This window comes from Ammospiza caudacuta, chromosome 22 (genome assembly GCF_027887145.1).
Source record: "Ammospiza caudacuta isolate bAmmCau1 chromosome 22, bAmmCau1.pri, whole genome shotgun sequence".
NCBI classification, from domain to species: domain Eukaryota; kingdom Metazoa; phylum Chordata; class Aves; order Passeriformes; family Passerellidae; genus Ammospiza; species Ammospiza caudacuta.
In genome coordinates this window covers 6,592,400-6,613,900 of record NC_080614.1, presented here as the reverse complement: position 1 = coordinate 6,613,900, position 21,501 = coordinate 6,592,400, and the positions used below count along the sequence as shown (strand labels likewise).

General features: G+C 47.5%; 1 protein-coding gene across 1 annotated transcript in view; it reads left to right on the top strand.

Annotated features, from left to right (window-relative positions):
- CAMTA1 (calmodulin binding transcription activator 1) overlaps positions 1 to 21,501 on the top strand; it is a 241,787-nt gene that overhangs the window by 184,273 nt on the left and 36,013 nt on the right. Inside the window, exons 7-11 of the mRNA XM_058818600.1 lie at positions 2,921 to 3,074; positions 13,205 to 13,345; positions 14,984 to 16,839; positions 17,952 to 18,078; positions 18,786 to 18,920. Coding sequence (XP_058674583.1) covers positions 2,921 to 3,074; positions 13,205 to 13,345; positions 14,984 to 16,839; positions 17,952 to 18,078; positions 18,786 to 18,920 — 2,413 coding nt within the window. The remainder of the gene's footprint in view (positions 1 to 2,920; positions 3,075 to 13,204; positions 13,346 to 14,983; positions 16,840 to 17,951; positions 18,079 to 18,785; positions 18,921 to 21,501) is intronic.

The window sequence follows — 21,501 nt, the reverse complement described above, 5'->3', positions numbered from 1 at the left end:
TGCACTGAAGGCAGGAGGTCTCACAATCCTGACCTGCTTGGTGACAACCCAGCACTGTCAGGCTGGGAAAAATACAGCTTATCTGAGAGAAGGCAGAAGCACCTGCAGAACTGCCACATCACCCAGTGCTGTGTCCTTGCTCCCTTCTCTGAAACCTCCCTGGAGCAAGAGGTGTATTTACATGAAATCTCTGAAGCATATTACTTTTTATTACTTCATCATCTAGATCACTGATGATGTTAAATTAGCTGATGGAGACTATTTGGGTGTATGGGTGATCATTTTTACTATCTGAACCTCTTCTGAGTTATGCATGAGAACTGTGATGTTTCAGACATCCCCTTTGTAGAATGAGAGGTTGTGATGATTTTCTGTGTCCTCCGTCTGGGGCAGATATGCCTGTGAAAAAGAAGGTTTTGAACACCTCACAATTGGACACAAAAGGTCCAGTTGTTTTTCTCAGAAGATGTCTTGGTTTGAAAAGACAGGTGCCTGCTGAGGAAGGCAGGAGCCTGTCTTGAAGTGGAAAATGTAAATCTCCTCTTTCTGAATTATTTTAATTTTGACCTTAAGGGGCTCTCAGGCAGAGATGTGGGAGCAGGAATAACAGTTTTTTATTAGGAAAAATAAAAATAAAAGTGCAGCAATGCAAAATAACACTGAGAGAGTCAGAACAGACCTGGTCCCCTGTGTGTCAGGGAGGTGTCCCAGCCCCATGCCATGGGGGCTCAGCCCTCCTGCAGTGCCAGCTGTGGCTCTGCTGCAGCAGGGATCCTGCACAAGGGGGGAGTTTTCCTCTGCAGCTCCAGGGCTGCTGCAGATGGGCCTGGGCTCCCTCTGGCCATGCAGGGCAGCACAAAGCTGCTCCCCTGGGAATGCAGCCGGCAAAGGCTGCTGGGGTGTCCCAACCCTCAGATTGTATCCAGGTAGGAATGCTTGGCTCCTCCCCTGGGCGGAGCATTGCCCCATGGGATGCTGGGATTGGATCAGCCCTGCAGGGACACTCAGTGGCCATGGACAGCAGAGATCTCCTGGAGGGAGGATGGGTTGTGGAAGGGATAAATAAAATCTGCCCCACCTGGTTCTGACAGATGGCAATAGAACACACACCCCTGGCCACATCCTGCATTTGCAACCCAAGGCAGAAGAATCCTGGGAATAGAAGAGCCAACAGTTTTCTTTGCTTTGGCACTTCCCAAAACCTCTCTGAAATAAATTCTTAGCTGTTCCTTACAAGGTTTCTTTGCCTTTTCCTGTGCAGTACAACTCTTTTGGCACTGGCTGCAAGAATTTGATACTGCTTTCTCACAGAATCTTCATTGAGAATCCCCTGCTTGCAGTTCTATCCATAGAGGGAAAAAATGCAAGTTCCTGCTTGCATATTTTCCTAACCTAAGGAAATTTCTCCTAAGCTCTTTTGAGCTTGCCTTCCAGATAGAGGGATGTATCTGGTTACAGAGGGGGTTACAGAGGGGCTGCTCTGCTTTTCATGTTGCTGTGCACCAGTGGCCTCCCCACTGCCATCCCCTTCTTGGCCAGCCTGGAGGAGCTGGGAGCCATGAGCAGCCCCCCAATCCTGGGGATGTACAGGATGCTCTCTGGATGTGCAGGGTGCATTAGAGGGGTCCTGGTCACCCCACACACCCCCTGCCCCTGCCCTGGGCTGCTCTGGGTGCAGCTCCAGCGTGCTGGGTTCAGTGCTGTGCTTTGCCCACCAGAATTCCCTCCTCAGCTCTCCTTGGTGAAGGTGTCCCTGTCCTGCTCCAGCTCTCGCCTGGTTTCATGAGCAAGTGCTCCCATCAGCACAACCTGTGCAAGTGGATGATGGGTTGTGTTCCCACTCCCCCTTGGAACAGGGCTCTAACAGCATTAATGAAACATTACAGTTTTAATCACACCATTATCCTATTTTTTTTTATTAATAATTCCAAAGCAGTCATTAAAATTTGCGAACTTAGGAGTAAATGACTTAGGGGAAAGGAATCATCTCCTCAATCTTGTTATTATCTATTGAACAATCTCCCTGGGACGCTGGTGGGGAACTGGCAGAGTTGTTGCTGCTGCTGTTAAGATGATTCATTTACTCACAGGGTGGGGACAGAGCTCAGCTCCTGCTCCAGGTGTGGTGGGACAGCACAGCAGTGTGCCAGGGCAGGGTCTGACCCTGCAGCCCATGGGGAGAGGGGAGTGGGGTCAGTTTTGGGGTCTGCTGTGGGATCAGCTGTGGGATCTGCCTGCAGAGTCAGCTGCAGGATCAGTTGTGGGATCAGCTGTGGGTTCAGCTCTGGGATCACCCTGCAGGAGCCAGCACCTGTGTCCTCCTGCAGCTGTCCTGCAAGGGGCTTTTCCAGCCCCAACCCTCTGCAGTTTGCAAACATCTTCAAAAAACAAGGAATTACGGGCTTGTCTGTAAAGAGCCATGTTTGGGGTGCTCTGTTATGCTGTTTGTGAGCCTCTTCCTCTTCCCTCCTGTTTTCTATCACTGTATGGGGAGTGTGGCTGTTCCTCATGTTCTCAGGTGACTTTCTGTGTGTTCAAAAAAGACTGATGTGGACCAGAACTGATGGAAGCATTGTCTCAAACAAACAAAAGGTCCCTTAAAAAAAAGCATATTCCCTGGTGTTCATTGTCAGTGATGTTCATAGGAATGAATACTCCAGGTATTTGGTGTTGCAAGGGCTGGAAAAGAGGTGCATGCTGAACATACCAGTGGAGCAGGAGAGTTGCAAGCACCTCAGGATGGGGGAAGCCATGTGCAAACTGTGACCCACTCCTCTTTTAAAGAACAGCTCCTATCTTGGGGAAATCCCATACAATCTGGGCTCTGCTCATGATGCTTGCTGTCCCAGCTTTAATTAGGAAGTTAAATGCAGAGAGTGCTGGCCCCAGCAACATAACCCTTGCTGTGCTGTCCCTGCAGAACCCAGACATTGTGTTGGTGCACTACCTGAACGTGCCGGCCATCGAGGACTGCGGCAAACCCTGCGGGCCCATCCTCTGCTCCATCAACACCGACAAGAAGGAATGGGCAAAGTGGACAAAAGAGGAGCTCATCGGGCAGCTCAAACCCATGTGTGAGTATCTGGGGCTGGTTTTGCTTCTTTGCTGTGTGTTTAGAGTCTCTCACATCCTGTGAAGGAGTCATTTGTCCATCCAACTCAGCTTGTATCTGCATGCACTTTCTGTCCAATATTAAACACTCCTGGGATGCATGGTATGAGAGCTGTCCCCAGAGAGGTCTCCTCTGCACACTGGGAGAAAATTGTACCCATGTTCTTGCATGTTCTAGGGCTGTTTGTAGCCACCTGCTCACTTGCAAAGGTTCTGGCAGGTGGATTCCCCCAGGGGCACTCCCTGTTTGGGTGTTCATTGTCAGGGCACAGTGGGCTGCTGTAGCTTACAGGTGGCCCCATGGAACTGAGTGTGTTGGACTGAGCATCATTTCCTAGAGTTTTGCAGCCTAAAGAGAAGGTGTGCAGAGTGACAGGGAGGTTTGCCCTCAGACAGGCAGTTCTTTGAACCCCTCTGCATCTGCCTTGGTGTGTAATATTTTCCTTTGCACCACAGTTATACTGTGTGTCTTCCCCTGGAGAGCACATTCCAATATGCACACGAATATCTTTTTGCAATGAAAGAAAAATTAGACATAAAGTGAGCTTGTAACCGAGAGAAAATTAGCTGCAAAAGCCACAATAGCAAATGTGTGTCAACAGATACCAGGTCTGCTTCTGTTCCTGCCCTCTGCCCCTGCCTGGATGCTGGTGTCAAGCCCAGCCTCCTGTAATTGGAGGTCACAGCCACGGAGTGCATCCTGATGTGTGCCTGCCATCCGTGAAAGATCAGCCTTGTGCTGACCACAGCCTTGGTAATCTGAGTTTGCAGTCCTTTGTTGCATCCTGAACTCTGCAGGCCCATGTGTTCCTTTTCCACACAAAGCTGGAGGGCAGAGGAGGAGAGAAAATGACACATTTGCCCCTGGGGCTGATAAACTCAGACAGAAATCCAGGATGTTGGTATAGCTGAGACTGGACAAGTGCCTTAACATTAAACAGGAAAGGAAGCAGCAGCCTGTTAAAAAATCTGCAGTGCATCAAGAAAATTATGTGAAAACTACAACGAACTCGCCGTAAATTTAATAACACTTGGCTCTTTTATGTCTCAGGAGGGAAGAGTGAAATTCTGTGCAATTATTCAGAGTATATATGCATGTACACGTCTCTTTTTATGGGTACATATCCTGGGAAACACATCCTTAGAAATGTAGCTCCAATAAACGCTTTGTGTTCTGCTCAGACCTGGAAAACAAAGAGGACACGGATAACCCTGTTTGGGGAGCACAGAGGGGCACTGCTCGCCAAGAAGCCATCAGATTTGGTTCCAGTTTAGGGTGTGCCATGAAATTCTGGAGCCAAGCACATTAGTTTCATCACATTTTTGCATTAATCACATTCTTTCACAGACTTCACAGTTTGATTGCCCGATGTTTCCAAATTTCTCTGCCCTAAAGCAGATTTGTCAATGGCTTAATCAAAGCGTTGTGCGTGGTGTGGCTGGTGCAGTGACAGTCTCACCCTTTTACCTGCTCTGTGCTGGGGTTTGTTGTGTTTTATTCCTCTGGACTTGGAAGCTGTGTGGGGGTTTTGTTGCTTATTTTGTTCTCTTGGTTGCTGTTTTCCATGAAGATTTCTCATTTAAGGCACATTAGTGATGATTACAGCCAGGGTGTTTGTGGACACCCAAGGCCTCTGTACCTGCAGGTTCCCATTTCAGACCACTGATGTCATTCAGGATTAAGGGAGAGAAGCTGATACAGTTCTTTGGAGAAAATGCTTCCTCCTGGTCAGAGGTTGGTGGCAGTGTCCAGCTCTTGACTCACTGACAAGAGCTGGTTAAGCCCTGCTCACCTGAAGTCAGGTGTTGAAGCTGTTGACCTCTGTCAGGTATTAAAGCTTTTCTGTCAGAGTGGAGGGTAGCAGGCAGTCAGTGGTGTGGGAGCATGCAGAACTCAAAGCAATGTGGCAGATGGCTGGCAGGGTGAGCAGCATCAGTCCTGGAGTCCAAGCTGGACAAATGCATCAAACTGTTGTTCCTGAAATGCACAGAGACCCTGGCTGGGAGGATCAGGGAGCTTGTTTACATTTCTTGCATCCATAATTTGTTCAGCTCCCTTTTCCCTCCCTGCTGCATCATCCCAAAGTCATTCCAGGCTTCAGCAGCATCAGGGAGAGGCAGCAGCTCCTGGTGCCAGCCTTGCCACTGTGAGCAGAGCAGGGCACTGAGGGCTGGGTGCTGAGAGGTGAAGGACACTGCTGAACCCAGAGAGAGCTTCTGGGCTGGCTGCAGGGCTGCTGTTTGCTCATTCTGTCACTGTGCTTATGGATAAAAACCTCACCTGTTTGGAGTGCCCATAGAGCTCTGGGAGCTTTGTGGAAGGAAAGAGCATTAACTTGTTCTAACATAGATGGTGTGTGAACTAATTAAGCGACTGAAATGAACCCATCTGAACATCCATGAAAGGTAAATGCTGCAGGTGCTCTAAGGATTTGAGGTTTTCTCAACACCTCCAGCTGAGTTGAGACTGTAAATAATTAATTAATCAGCCTGACTTCAGCTTTCATGGCTTTGGGGCTTTAATTTGTTTGTTAACTGCCTTCACACTGCCCATGACCTCCTGATTGCCTTCTCTGGACCATCTCTGTTGGCTTCTCAGCCCTCCATTTGGCAGCCCTCAAGGCTGAAGCCTGTGAGCCTGGAAGGCCCCATACACACTCCTGACCTACAGGATGATTCCCCCTTCATCCCTACAGGATGATTCCTTCCTCCCTGCAGGCTTGGAGAGGAGGCTCCTTGTCCCAGAGCGTCACCAGGGTCAGGGAGCCTCCACTGCTGCCAGGCTGGGATAATCCAGCTGTTGGGAGCATCCCAGCTGGGTGCCTCAAGCAAAAGGGCTGTCATATGTGTGTGTATGTGTTGCTTTGGTATAAATGCAACTTTTGGGTACATTAGTGTAAAGTTAATAGCTATAATCCTTGAAAATTCTGCAGGAATGTGGTCCGAGACACCTGTAAGTCATTTCAGGATGCCTGGTGTGAAGAATGAGCCTCAATTTGGCTTAACTTTCAATTTCCTCCCCCCTTTGTGCCCCATTACAGTCTTGCTTTGAGATTTCTCTGAATAGATTAGCAGATGTCCTTAGAGGCATCTGGTGGTAAAAGCAAATTCAGTGGCAGAATCCATCACAGCAGAATTCTGTATGTAAACTCCATATGATCAGCAAATTGTGGGCCAGCTCATGTTGGGGGTTTCTCCAAATCATCCCCTTTTGGCTCTCTCATCCTTCAGCTGGCAAAGCTGACTTAAAAGCTCACAGCTGGTGCCACGTTGCAATCCTTGTTCCAGGTCCACTATAATTAAGAGCTATCTTCCTTTCAGAGGAAAAGCTTTTTGCATTTCCCTGCTGCAGAGGAACTGAGAGCTCCTGTTTGTGCTGCCTGCACAAACAGCTGGAAATTCCATGTGTGCTCATCAGCCCATGGGCAAGGGCTGCTCTAGCCTTTTTCCAGAGTCCTTAATTTTGTGTCAGTGAGGCCATCAGGCCTCCTGGAGGTGACCTCAGCCTTCATCCCTGTGTTTTCATCACTGGAGAAGGCACCAAACCCCTGTAGCTCAGAACAAAACTCAGCAGCAATTGGAATTAATGCAGTTTGGAGAACTGAGTTGTTGGGAGTTTTACTTGGGCTTGAATTTATATTTAATTTCAGTAACTCTATTTAAGGATTGGGGTTATATTTCATCTTAAAAGATCAGTTGTACAAAAATGCTTCATGGGATGAATTTCACAATTCCCCAAGGAGTTTGTTTGAGTTCCAAAGTGCCCCTCAATGGAAACTGAAGCTTGCCAGCTTAGCTCAGCTGACCACATAGAAAGCAATGTGGATTCTTTAAAAAAACATTGGGTTTAGTAATGCTGACATCCAGTTTTACTGCAATAGTCTGAGTTTTTATTAAAAAGAGAACATGATAGAAGGTGCTAGATAGGTTCTGACATCCACCCACCACCTGGACTTCGAGCACCCCTGCTCGCATTGTGTGTGTGGCCAGCATCAGCCTCCTGCTCATCAGCCACTGCTCAGCTTCTCCTCTCCCCCAGCCCCTTCACCACTGCAGGAGTGCAGCTCATGCAGGGATGCACTTTTCCTCTCCCTCTGAGATCTGCAGTGGCATTTATGTCCCCAGGGGAAGTTTGATCCCATGCTTAATGGGCCACTCTGTGGGGAAACAGTTTCCCTTGTGGTGAGTTTCACCTACCATAGACCAAAGTCCCACTTTGCCAAAATAACAACATTAGGAGCTGTGTTTCAGCTGGTGCCTTTCAGATGTGTTTGGAGACACCAAAGTGAAATAATCCCACTGAGTGCTGACAGCAGTACAGTGGGAACCCATCATTGTCAGTAATGGAAACTAACTGGAGGAAACCTAAACCAAATCCTTTCCTGACCCCTAAAACTTGGGTGTTAAACCAGACACAGCAATTGCTGACCCTCTGAGGAGGCTGCAGGCACACCAGCCTTTGTTTCCTGTTCTTCCCTGGTATTTTATCTCCTCTGTTAACACTCGGCAGACTGGCAGTGACTGGCAGATCCATCCTGGAGCATCTGTAGAGGTGTCAGCCCAAACCTTGCTGGCAGTGCCCCCCCGAGATGTGACCTGGGGAAGGCGGGCTGGGAGCCGGGGAGAGCCCTGGGGAGAAGGGCTGGGAGCCTCGGGAAAGGATCAAAACTCTCTCTGAGGAATTTTTTCCCCCAAATACGCTAAGCAAGATTTTTGCTAAAAACAAAAAAAACCTGAAGTGGAGAAAAAAAAAAAAATTAAAAATAACAGTAGAGAAATGGGAGAAGTGGGGAGGCCTTGCCAGGCTTGGTGTGGGTCTGGGGCCCCAGGCCATGTGGTCCCTCCCCCGGTGCTGATCCCGGCCCTGATCCCAGTCTGGGTCCCAGTCCTGGTGCTGATCCCAGCCCTTATCCCAGTGCCGATCCCGGTTCCGGTCCTGGTGCTGATCCCGGGCTTTATCCCGGTACCAGTCCTGCTCCCGGTGCTGATCCCGGCCCTGATCCCAGTCCCAGTGCTGATCCCGGCCTTTATCCCGGTCCCGGTGCTGATCCCGACCCTTATCCCGGTCCCGGTGCTGATCCCGATCCCGGCACTGATCCCCATCCCGGTCCCGGCCCTTATCCCGGTCCCGGTGCTGATCCCGGCCCCGATCCCAGTCCTAGTCCCAGTCCCAGTGCTGATCCCGGCCTTTATCCCGGTCCCGGTACTGATCCCCATCCCGGTCCCGGTGCTGATCCTGGCCCTGATCCCAGTCCCGGTCCCGGTGCCGATCCTGGCCCTGATCCCAGTCCCATTCCCGGTCCCGGTGCTGATCCTGGTCCCGGTCCCGTTCCTTATCCGCTGGCGCCACCTGGCGGCCGCCGGGCGCCGCTCCCGCCGCTCCTGGCAGCAGCAGCCGGAGGAGGAGGAGGAGGAGGAGGAGGAGGAGGAGGAGGAGGAGGAGGGGGAGGATGGTGATGGTGCCCTTGAGCCGCAGCCGGAGGAGGGCGAGGACCACACAGGACAAGCGGGAGAAGCCGCTGCCGCTCTGCTCCTCCGTGTGCGAGCAGCCCCGGATTTAACGTCTGTAACGGGACGGGAGGGCTGCACCGAGTGCCTTTGGAAGAACCGTGTTTTGTCCTGCTGGAGGGGTCCAGGGGATGCTGGCCAGCTCATCTGTCCAGCCCCTGGGAGCATCCTGCTGCATCTGAGTAAACCTCCAAGGAAAAGTGTTGTTCTGGAAGGCAGACATCTCTGTAAAGAGCAGCTCTGAGCAAAACGCCCCTGCGAGTCCGTGCAGGACATCAGCATGCAGGGGGTGTCACTGCTGTCCCCAGCACTGAGGCTCAGGTAAACCCGTCCTTCACAACCAGTAAAGAGTGGAAATGGAAGGCTGGAAAATCAAAGCTAAGCTGTGTGTGGGCGTCTGAGTGCGAAAGGATAAATCTAATGGAAATATCCTTCAGCCAAACTGAGAAATCAGAGCAAGGCCTTTACTTCTGTCAAGAGGAAGGCAGTGGGAATGGAAGGGACAAGGCTGCCATTTCCAATTGACCATTGCCATGGAAACACCTCTCAGGGACAGCACTTGTGGAGCGGGATGTGGACAGCAAGGCAGGAATGGGTCCTGGACAAAGGGCCTGCTCACGCTCCCAGCAGCGCTTTGGGGATTTTTACAGCACTTTGTGTGGGTCGGGAGGGGCTGAGGGCAGGACTGACAGCAGGGCTTGCAGCAGGCTGTTAAGGCAGAGGCAAACAGAAACCTGACCTTGATGATTCTACATATTCCAGCTCTATCAGTCTATCCAACTTAGCAGTTTCATGGGGGAGATCTCATTGTTGTTACTCAAGTACCAAAATATTTACCAAACTGGGGCAGAGGAGCCACATGGAGGGTACAGGGAATGGCTTTATGATGTACTGTACATGTACAGGTATGTGTGAGCTGTGTTCTGAGGGGTGGTATGGAAAAGCAAGGTGTTTGGAATAAAACCAGGAAGTGTAAAATGCTTGAAGTGGCAAAGAGCAATGTCTGAGAACATTCAGAAAGGGTGAAAGGATCAGATTTAAATATGGGAGGGTATTTTAGGGACAAGTTTTGGTTAGGGTAGAGAGAAACCACAGGGAGGGCAAGAGGGAAACAGTTGTTGATGGTGTTTAGAGTGATGATGAGACAGTGAGGTAGACTTCAGGTGATGGGAAGGAGGAAGATATCTGCAGGACAGCAGGACTGCAGGCATGGAAATTGTGGAGGACTGAGTACCAGCAGCAGCAGCAGGAGGCAGAAATAGCCAAGGTGGTGTAAGAAACTTGGACACTCATATGTTTCTGTGTGCAAGTGTCCCTTGGATTCTGAGCAGCCTTTTTGTTGGTAATTCAGATCACCTTTCATTCCTTTGCTCATGGTGGTCAAACTCCTGGCAGTGCTAATGAACAGGAGCGGCTGGGCACTATCACAAAGTCATTTTTATTGCCTGTTCTTCAAAAAGGAAGAAAGAGAAGAAAGGTGAGAGCCCAGGTTTGTAAAAAGAGGTTGCAGCAGCATTAGCACTGTGAGTTGTGGACGTTCCCCCAGCCCCAGTTCTCTCCTTTGAGCCCCCAGTGCAGCACCAGTAACTCTGCCTGGCTGCACTGTGCTGCAGGCTCTGTGCAGAGCGTGTGTGCCAGCAGGAATGTGTTGCTGCTGTAATGCAGCAGCTTTTAGACCCCTCCATGCTATCACTGAAAAGGAAAGTGTTGAAGCAGTTCACAGCTTTCATTTTAAATTATCAAGAAATGCAGCAGAAGTCTGAACAGGAATCCAGATTAAAATCCTTTCCAGAATTTCTGCTAAGCTTCAGACTTTTTTTTTCCCCTTTTGTGTTCCTATATTATGGCTATATTTAATCAAACATAGTTCTACAGTGGTTTCACTTCTTGAACCACTAAGAAGCAGGAAGAGTCTGTGTGTATGCTTTTTATTAGCCTTCCTTTCATAATGCACTTTCTTCCCTATAGAAATCTCCTTTCCTGCTGATTCATTATGTGTCAGGAAGCCAAGCGTGACATGTTAAAAGCCATCTTGATAGTGTTTGGTATTCAGTACTAACAATTCACCAGGCACAGGAGTCTTTCTTTAAAAGAGGGAGGAAGAAAATCTGCATATTGGATGTGCCAAGATAGTGGATAATTTGCATTAAGCATCCAGACATTCTTTTTTTGCAATCTGTCACCCTTCACTGGCTTTTTATTTTATAACCTTCATAGCATATGGGGAACATAAGTACCAAAAAAAAGTGGCACCACGTGGACAGAAGCTGGAGCCCTTTAGGATCAGCTGGAGCAAGGCTAGAGAAGGACTTTTCCTCAGCAGCAATTGATCCTCAATGGGACTTTGCTGTGCTGGAAGGACCTGAAAATAACAGGCATGGTTGTCTAAGTACCCAGCTCTAAAGCTGTCCATTATGCCTTAGCTCCTAGCTCACAGCTTGATTCAGACTTAAGAACCATCATCATGAATACACAAACCCTGAGCCACGATTCGCTTCCCAAAGTTGCCCCCTTGATGCTCTGCTCATCCCAGGATTTAGCAGTGCTGCCATCCTGCTGTAAAACACTTTCTGTACCCAGACACCAGTTCACTTCTTTAGCAAAAAACATTTCTGAAGTAACCAGAAATTACCTAATGCAAAGTTACTGAATAATAACTGCAGCTCAGTAACTTTGTGTTGTATAGCTGAAAACATCCAAAATACTTGACTGCATTCTGTTCTCACTGACAATGTATTTTTTGTAAAATTGCTATTTGAACATCACTTATTAGACATAATATCACTGGTGACAGAACAATGTATCTTAAATAATAAAATGAATGTGAGCAGAGGTAGTGAAGTGGCAAGCATGTCTAACTTAGACGTCATAACAGAGACTGAGTGTTAAGAGGAAATCCAAAACTGTGAATATACTGGGAAGCAAAATCTGTTGGGTATAATAACAATAAATGTGGTCATCAAACAAACATAGTGGGACTTATTACAAAACTATCTGCAGCACTTTAAATAGTGATATGGGGAGGAATACTTGTAAACCTGATTTACAGTATTTCTGCAGGTTATCCAGCCTGGCCAATAGCAATGTGAATTCTGCAGTATAAAACTAGACCAAGATGTTGGGCAAAATGACATTAGTGGGTGAGGAGGCAATAGAGCAACAGGTAACAAAAAAGTAATAAAACTGCTTCACAGAGCAGATCCAGGAGCTCTGTCCCACCAGCTGTGTGTGACACACTCAGTGAGCAGCATCAGAGAGAAGAACAGAAGACTGTTCACAGGATATGCTGCCCCTGTGACCACTGGATGTCACAAACATCCCTTCATTTGCTCTGATCTCTTACACGATGCTGCTTTTGGCTTTGCCCCAGCCTTTGGCTGTACAGGAGCATCAGCCCAAGCTGCTGCTGCCAGGATTTCCCCCTTCACATCAGGGACCTTCACCACACAGGGATCTGGGGCTTTACTACAAAGCCTGAGTCCATGGGACTTTCAGCTTTGATTTTGTGTGTTCTGGTTTAAGGATTTTAGAACACAACATGCAAGGAATGTGCCTTGACAGACTATGGCAAAGACTCTCTGAAAGGAGCTGCCAGACATGAGGACACCTTGGAAATTATGTTGTCACTTATCAGCACTTTCCAAAATCTGCACATGAGCTGTGGTGCATTTAAAGGATAAATAAATAATAGGTACATATAAATTGCTCAAAGAGACATTAACAGAGACAGAAGATGCTTTGAGTCAGTTATTATGGATAAAATATTTTATAAGTGCCATTTCCATTGTGAGTCAGGTTGCAAATATCATTGTTATAGGAAATTCTGCAACTAAAATATTCTGAGAGGGAATCTTTATTCAAGTCATGTATCTGTATGCAGTCTGGCATTTTTATTTAAACAGCTAACAGGCCCAGAGAGTTCCTAAGGAAAGAGCTTCACTTTGCAACCTGTTCTGTAACATCACCCACCTGTCCATTCTCCCAAATTACTAAAAGGTCATCCAAGTCTGAGGAGGAGCTCACACAGTGTCTGTTAGTCACTCCCAAAAAAAATGAGTCAGCCTTCACTGCTGCCATTGGGCTCTGACAATGAAGACCTGGCAGAAGGTTTGCCTTTGCTGTTACTCTGGTGTATTTTTGGCTGCTGATCTTATTATAAGGCTGATTTTGTTTTCACATTAGACAGAAAAAGATTCCAAAAGGCTCCTAGGAATTATACTGCTTTACTTCAATGGAACCAAGTCCTTTGTTGGTTTTGGGTTTTCAGTGAAGGTTGCTGGCACTACAGAGAGTCATTGCAGGTGCAGAGTTCCTGTTAGCAGCAGACTGAAACAGAGCCAGGTACTCTGCTGAGAAGTTTTCTCTCTTTGTATTCCTGATTCAGGAATTGCCTTTGGAAGCCTGATGATACCAAGGAGCAGAGAATAGTAAGCCAGTAACCATTACTGTTGCTTTTTATAGGTCTCCTTTCAGTTCTGACAGAAAGCAGCAGGAATGGATTTTTACTGGTAATTTGGAGCGGCTTTTGATGGTTTTGGCATGATTTTGCAGTTTCTGATGGGAAATGTTACTGTTCTCTTTGCAGTTCATGGCATTAAGTGGACATGCAGCAATGGCAACAGCAGTTCAGGGTTCTCAGTGGAGCAGCTTGTGCAGCAGATCCTCGACAGCCACCAGACCAAGCCCCAGCCTCGGACACACAACTGTCTGTGCACTGGTACCTTGGGTGAGTACTCAGGAGGGCACATACTGACTCAGCTTCATCCACTCTGGGAGCAAGGTTTTTGGTGCTGAGGTGATAAAAATACTGTCTCATGAAACACTGGGACACAGTGAACTCAAGAGTTGACAGGAGAAGTCTCCAGCATAAAAAGATGCAGCTGGAACTTCTGGGGGAAATGTCAGTGCTTTCTAATAAATGCAGTCCATACATGAGCTGCTCAAAAAGGTACATTCTCTTCCACGTGTGCAAATTCTGTTACCAAAGCCTTAAAATATAATGTTCCTCCAGCTTCACCCTCTGAATTCCTTGCCCTGCAGCTCACTTTTTTTGGAGAAGTGCTCAGGTGATAACTGCAAGGTATCACTGAGATAAGGCAGGTTCTTATTTAGGTATCATGAAAATACAGATCTCTTTCTTGTTAAAGGAGATTACCTTGTTTTGGATGACACTACAGCAGCATCCTTAGTGTTAGCATTTCCCACAGACAGTGGAAAGCTCAGTGATTCACTTCCCAACTCATCTGCTAGAGAGCTGCTCCTTTCTAGCACTTTGGTCAAATAAAGTATATGACACATTAACTAGTCTTTAGCAAAGCTTATAAAGGAAAGTTGTCATTGCTTCAAAGGGTTATTTTTTTCTTCTTTTCTTGAGCAGTTGCATTATACAATCAAGGCTTAAATAGGAATGATGACCTCTGGAATACCTGGGTTTGGATTAAAATTCACCCCTTAAGGCTCAGCATTTGATCCAGGCTTGCAAATCTGAACATGAATCCTTTTATTCTTCCCTTTGATGTTTTGTCTTGTGCTAAGTCTGCTCAGTGCTTTTTAACACAACAGCATTGCTTTGTTTTGTAACTGGCTTGCACATTGACACACACATTCCCAATCCCTTACTGTCATCCACAAATACAGCAGCATGAAAGTCTTTCCCTTGTTTCTGTTCATTTCTATACCTAGGAGAATAGAGAGATTTAATATTGTATTTAGTCTCAAAAGCACTGTCTTGAACTACTTTAAGTGACCTCATTCAAATCTTGAACACATAATAGAGATGTTCCTCTTCAAGGGCAAGCAACAAAAGATTCAGCAAATTGTGGTGCCTACAAAGATGTTTTATGTTGCCCAGAAGATGGCATTTATAATTGTAGCCATGAGCTATAGTGAGGAGGCTTCTTCCCCCCCTTCAGTCATTCTGCAGTTCTGTAATTAATGTTCTTACCTCATTCTAGGGAAAATTAATCAATTAAGGAAAGAAACATCAAAAATTCATGGGCTGCTGTTCTTTGAACAGCAAAAGCAGTTCCTGCACCAGAGTTTGTGACTAAGGTGCCTTTGCAGACAGAATTGTTTACTTCATCCTGCCTGATTACAAGGTGATTCCATTATTCTCAGGAATGCAGGTGATGTTACCATTACAGGCCAGTAAGGTGCTGGCTGGTTTAATTCATGGAGGATTTTCTTTGGCTGGTTTAATTAGTGGAGGATTTTCTTTGGTGGCCCTTGCTTGAACATTTTTCAGCAGCTCCAGTGCTGACTGTGTGCTCTGTGTGCACATGTATGCACAAGCACGAGATACAAAACTTGCATTGTGCTAATTTTGTATTTACTGAACAGCAAATCCTGTTGTTTTCTGGCACAGGGGCAGGAAGCAGTGTGCATCACAAGTGTAACAGTGCCAAACACCGCATCATATCACCAAAGGTTGAACCAAGGACAGGTGGGTACAGCACTCATTCAGAGGTACAAAATAACGATGTCTCTGAAGGCAAGAACGAGCACAGCCATGGCAAGGCCTCCAGCCGAGAGAAGAGGAATGGAAAAGTGGCAAAACCAGTGTTGCTCCATCAAAACAGCACTGAGGTTTCTTCTACCAACCAGGTGGAGGTCCCTGACACAACCCAGAATTCTCCTGTGTCCATCAGCAGTGGGTTAAACAGCGACCCAGATATGGCAGATAGCCCAGCTGTCACTGGTGTGTCCAGCATGGCTGTAGCATCAGTTATGGGAAGTTTGTCACAAAGTGCCACCGTATTTATGTCAGAAGTCACCAGTGAAGCTGTGTACACGATGTCACCCACATCTGGCCCAAATCAGCACCTTCTGTCCTCAGATGCAGCTGCACAAGGACTGGTACTTGCTGTGAGTTCGGATGGACACAAGTTTGCTTTTCCAACAACTGGCAGTTCAGAGAGCTTGTCGATGCTACCCAGCACTGTCTCTGAGGAACTTGTGCTCTCCACAACTTTAGAAGGAAATAGGAAAATTCCAGAAACCACCATGAATTTTGACCCAGACTGTTTTCTTAACAATCCCAAGCAAGGGCAGACTTATGGTGGAGGAGGTATGAAAAGTGACAGCATCAATACCAACATAAGGCAGTCACCCACAACAGAACGTAGCTTCAACTTCAATACAACCCTCACGAAAGAAATTAAAACTGAGGACACATCTTTCGAACAACAGATGTCCAAAGAAGCATTTTCCTCCACTTCTGCATCTAACACTCTCACACTCAGTACTGGTTCAGGTTTACTTCCATCTGGAGGAGGTCTGAGCCCAAGTACCACCCTGGAGCAGATGGACTTCAGTGCCATTGACTCCAACAAGGACTATTCTTCCAGCTTCAATCAGACCGTCCAGAGCCCTCACGTCCATCAGACCCCTTCCCCCAGCTTCTTTCTGCAGGATGCCAGCAAACCTCTTCCCCTCGAACAAAACACTCACAACAATTTGAATGACACAGGTAGCTCATTTGTGAACACGTTAGGAATCTCCAATGTGAAAACAGAATCCTCGTCCCAAACCACGTCCAACTGTAACGGCACAGTGGAAACCAGAATAGAGTCCACCTCTTCTCTCCAGCTCATGCAGTTCCAAGCAAACTTCCAGGCTATGACTGCAGAAGCTGAAGTTCCCATGGAGACCTCCCAGCAGGCAGAAGGAAATGAAAATCTACTTAAATCAGGGGATCTTCAAGCCTGCAACACAGAACACTACTTGCAGCCTGAGGCCAACGGAGGTATCAGGAATGGAAACAACCTCCCTATTCTCCAAGGAAACATGGTACAAGGACTCTATCCCGTGGCCCATCCTAGCTTAAATAACTCCTCCAACATGGAGCTTAACTTAGACCACTTTGACATCTCCTTCAGCAACCAGTTTTCTGATCTAATTAACGATTTCATATCGGTAGAAGGTGGGAGCAACGCTCTGTACGGACACCAGCTGGTGTCAGGCGACAGTGCTGGACTGTCTCAGCCTGAGGACAGCAACAGAGCCACGTACAACCAGGCCGAGATGTGCATTCCCTGCTGCAGCCCCCAGCAAGCCAACATGCAGCTGAGCAGCTCGGAGAACGGAGCCAGCACCATGGCATACATGCACGTGGCTGAGGTGGTCTCGGCAGCTGCAGCACAAGGCACTTTGGGGCTGCTGCAGCAGAGCGGCCGCTTGTTCATGGTGACAGATTATTCACCAGAGTGGTCTTACCCTGAGGTAAGTCCAGGGATTTTACTCGTGTTTACTGCTTTATCTTTGCTTTGGTAATATGGGAAGTGTTTTGTTAAAGCTTTGAAAAGGGCTTTAAAATATTTCTCTCCCAAGTCAGAACATTCAAGGCCGCTTGCATGTTTTAATTAAGCACTTCATTATCCTGACAGGGCCCTTTCTTCACTTAGGAAGCATCTGAACAGAAAGGTATTGTTTCATTGAAAGCCAAGTCTTCCCCACATGATGGCTTCATGCTACCTAGGCCCAGTAGAGCAGTAGTATTTGCAAACTGGAGCTGTTTCTTACATTTGTCACTGATGTTCCCAGGAGAATAATTCAAGGCCTGCACAGCCTTAATGAGTTCAGCATTTCCCTCCACCTCACTGACTTCCAAAATCAGTCACATGCCCCCTAAGCTGAAAACGGCAGCAGCACAGACCTTGCTGCTGTGAAGAAATGTGTGAGGAAAGAGACTGTTTGAGCCACTAATGGGAAGAGAAGGTTATTTTGTAATTTAAAAAAAAAAAAAAAAGAGGTTGTGGGGGGGGGGGGGGGGGTGTTGTTTTCCTAGGCCCGGCCTTGGAGCACTGTTGTGTCTGTACGGGGGTGTGCAGTAACTGCTCCGGGCCGGTCTCCCGGTCCCGAGGGGATGCGGCCTGGACATTCCCGGCCTTCGCCGAGCGGCTGCCGGCGGGGCGAGCTCGGCGGGCCTGGGCCGGTACCGGGAAGGGCCTCACCGGGCTGACAGCGGCACCGGGCGGGGAGCGGCGCCGGGCTGAGGCAGCACCGGGCTAAGAGCGGAGCAGGGAGCGGCACGGGGCTGGAGAGGGACCGGGCTGAGAGCGGCACCGGGCTGAGAGCAACACCAGCTGGGGCGGCACCGGGCGGCCCCGTGTCCCCGGCCTGTCGTTCCCGTTCCCCCGGGCTGTCTCTCCCGTTCCCCCGGCCTGTCGTTCCCGTGCCCCCGGAACGTCGCTCCCGTTCCCGGCCGTGTCGCTGCCGCCGGCGGCCGCCCGAGGGCAGCACGGCCCCGGGAAGGGCGGCGGGCGCGTCCGGCCGCGCTCCTCCCGCCCCGGACTCTCCTGTCACGCTCGGGTCTCTGCCTTTTTTCCTCGCAGGGAGGAGTGAAAGTCCTGATTACCGGCCCGTGGCAGGAAGCCAGCAATAATTACAGCTGTCTGTTTGATCAGATCTCAGTGCCTGCATCTTTAATTCAGCCAGGGGTACTGCGCTGCTACTGCCCAGGTAAGGAGCACGGCTCTCCTACATCTGGGGATTTCTGAGCATCATCGTGTCACATACATGTACAAAAGTGCACTGGCATCCAGAAGATTTTCCTCTTTTTTTGACCAGTTTAGTGTGAGAACAGCAATTTGGCATTTTGATACATCACAACAGATCACAACAAATGCTATTTAGAATCTCTGAATTAACTTTAAAATAGTTATTGGAAGTAATTTTAAATAATTCTAAGCATTTCTTTTGTTTTGAAAGAGCAGATTAAAGAGTAGCTGTTACTCACTGCTCCACTGGCTGGATTTGCCTGTTTTTCCCTTTGCTACTTATAGCATAAGAGCACCTCCAACCTCCCCACAGAGATTTTCAGTAGTGATGGCCCTCAATATATGACTTGAAGTGGGTGCAGAATAACTTGGTTTCATTCCTAGGCCCCAGCTTTCCATTGGAAATGCAGTTAGGCTGCTCAGTCTTTAGAAACGCCTGATTCTGCCTTTTTGCCAGAATAACCCATTAGATAACTCTTAAGCTTAAAATCTCCATGCTTGAATACACCAACTGGTATTTTGGACTTTTGAATTGTCTAGTCACAAAAATACTGTTCAGCACCCTGTCTCTACACCTGATCTCAGCCCAATATTTAGCATATGGGGTAATTCCTAGCTGGGGATTTCTTCAGGGAGTTCTCTGTCTTACAACATGTACTTTCCTTTTAGCTCATGACACTGGGCTTGTGACTTTGCAAGTTGCCTTCAACAATCAGATCATCTCTAATTCTGTGGTGTTTGAATATAAAGCCAGAGCTCTGCCAACCCTGCCTTCCTCCCAGCATGACTGGCTGTCCTTGGACGGTAAGAAAAGTGGGATATTCCCTAAAAAAGCAGAACAAATGTAGAACTGTATATGACAGAGTAGCTCCTGGTGGGGAGGGATGTAGAGCGGCAAGTTTGTCCTGACAGGAAGGGCTGTGGCAATGTTAATCAAAGTCCTCTCATTGAAAAGTCTTATTAGCTCTGATGGTGTGAACAAAATGTTGCTGCCTTTTATACAGGATGACAAAGAGGTGGGGTTTTTTGTCTGAAAAGAAAGCTGATCATACTGCCCAGTTTCCAGGAGAGAAGCATTTACCCTGGAATTGTCTTTCCTGAGAACTCTGAAACTTGAGCTTGTCTAGAAAAAAAGTGTGTTTATTTAAGCAGAAAATGGAGAGATAGTAAGGCATAAGAGGGATATGCTAAAGCAGTTGGGATGGTAGCACTTCCAAAGAGCAGCATGGAGACAGAGCCTGTGGGCATTGCAGAGTGAAGAGGAGTTTGTGGTTTGGCTGCAGAAGCAAGGTTGCAAACAGAACTGGCTCTTAACAAGGAGGTGCACTAAGTCTTATGTTCAGCATCAAAATCGAATTTGCTTGACTGGAGAGGATTGTAAGAGTCTGTAGGTGCTTTTCATCTGCTGCAAGGCCTCCTGCTGCCTGTGGAGTGCAGCTGATAGCGTGATGGTGATTGATGCTCAGCTGTCAGCAATCCAGGGCTGGCATGCCAGGTGGGCAGGTTTTGAATGCCTTGTTTGACAGTTCCCCAGAGCTGCTGAACTGGCAGGAGCTGAGGAGGTGGCTGTGAGTGCTGTCTCTGGTGTCCCTGCAGCTCCTCTGGGTGCTCTTGGTGAGCAGCCCAGCTCTCAAATAGAGGTTGTTATGCTGTGGTGATGTGGAAGGGAGGGGGACTGCAGCAGTGAACAAACTAGGGCATTGCTAACAGGGAGGGGAAAAAAAAAAGTAAGAGGACCGCTGCATTGCAGAGGCCCTTCAGGGAAAAAGACTGAATAATTATACCAACCATGATTTATCAGAAGCCTCTGCCTTGATGCACAGTGCTCCAAAGGGAGCAGATTACGCTGTTATTTAAAGGACCAGCTACATCTTCTCATTTACTGCTAGAGAGCAAATGTTAGCTTAGCTAGCCAAGGTGAAAGCTAATGTGAGTTGATTCTATCAATTGAATAAATACACAAATCCCTGACTTCTCTGTTTGCTTTAATTTCCCTGCTTAAAATCCTTGCCCTACTGACTGTTACGTGGTCTTGAGGGAAGATTTTCGAGGAATATTTGTAGTCACAAAATATTGACAAGAATTTTAAAATTCTTTTTAATTAACTCAGTGGAACACTCTGAGTTCCTTTGCATTGTTAAAACACAGTTCATGATTCCAGCTGGAATGAGCACTGCCACAGAGAACAGAGCTAACAACCATACCCTAGGAAAAGAACAAGAAATTTCCATCTCATCTAAGTTTAGATAAAGAATTCTCTTCCACAAATGTCTTTAAAATAAAGTCAAAATCACTCTATATGTGAACTCTATGTTTTTAAGTTACATTAAGACAAAAATCACTATTTTTTTTGAGCACAGCACAAGTACTGGCCTTTGGGATCAGGGAGCAGTCCTGCTAATGAGTGGGAAGGTTGTGAGACCATCTCCCACGACACTTCTGCTTCTAGGAACTGAGCCAAGTGTAGGAATGGGCAGAGAAGGAGTCTGAAGGCAGCTTTTGAGGGCTCCTTTCTTCATCAGTGTCTGCTGTGCCATGAAGGATTGTGCACCCTCTTCTGAACTACACAGAGATACTTGTTTTATTCCGAGTTTTCCTTATTTCACACCATGGGTGAGCTATGTCTTTTACAAATGGACAGTTGACACCAGCTGCTGGTGTTCTTGCATTCTTTCTAGTTAATTTGAATAGTGGTATTCTTTCTTCTCAAAGCAAACCTTTTTCCCTTAAAGGAAGCACTCTCATGTGATCCTGATCTCTGCTGATAAACTTGGCAGCCTTTTCTGTTTTCCATGCAAAACTCAGTTCTCAGAAGCCATTGTGTGCTATTATAGCCATTTGATCTCACTTCCCATTCACTGTCTGTAAAGAGGTTCTTTTAAGAAAAAAAACAAAAATCAAATGAGGCTTGAAGAAATGAAGGCTGAACTGAAGGGCAGAGATGATTTCATGGCAGATGCATAAGGAATTATAAAGACATTTCAATACGGATTCCCAATGGAAAGCACATTGTGTTTGCCCTCGGCAGAAGCTTTGCTGCTTCCATAAAATGTCTGTAGAGATGGTGTTTCCTTGGCATGGGATGTGATCAGAAATTCTGGGGAGATGGCTGTGAGTGGTGCTGACATTACACTCATGCATCTGCAGGAAAGAGGACAGAACCTAAAAACAGGGGCAGGCCATGTGTGTATGGATGAGTCAAGTGTGTACGGGTTGGACAAGGGTGTGACTGGCGCTGGATGTAAATGGCACTGACGCAGGAGCACCTGACAGGCAGCCTGTCAGCTCCTGCTGGCTCTCAGTGCATGATCTGGCTGTCCTTCCCGGCTGGAAAACAGAAAAAGACTCGGGGATGTGGGGCTTGGTGGCTTATTTGTGTTAGCAT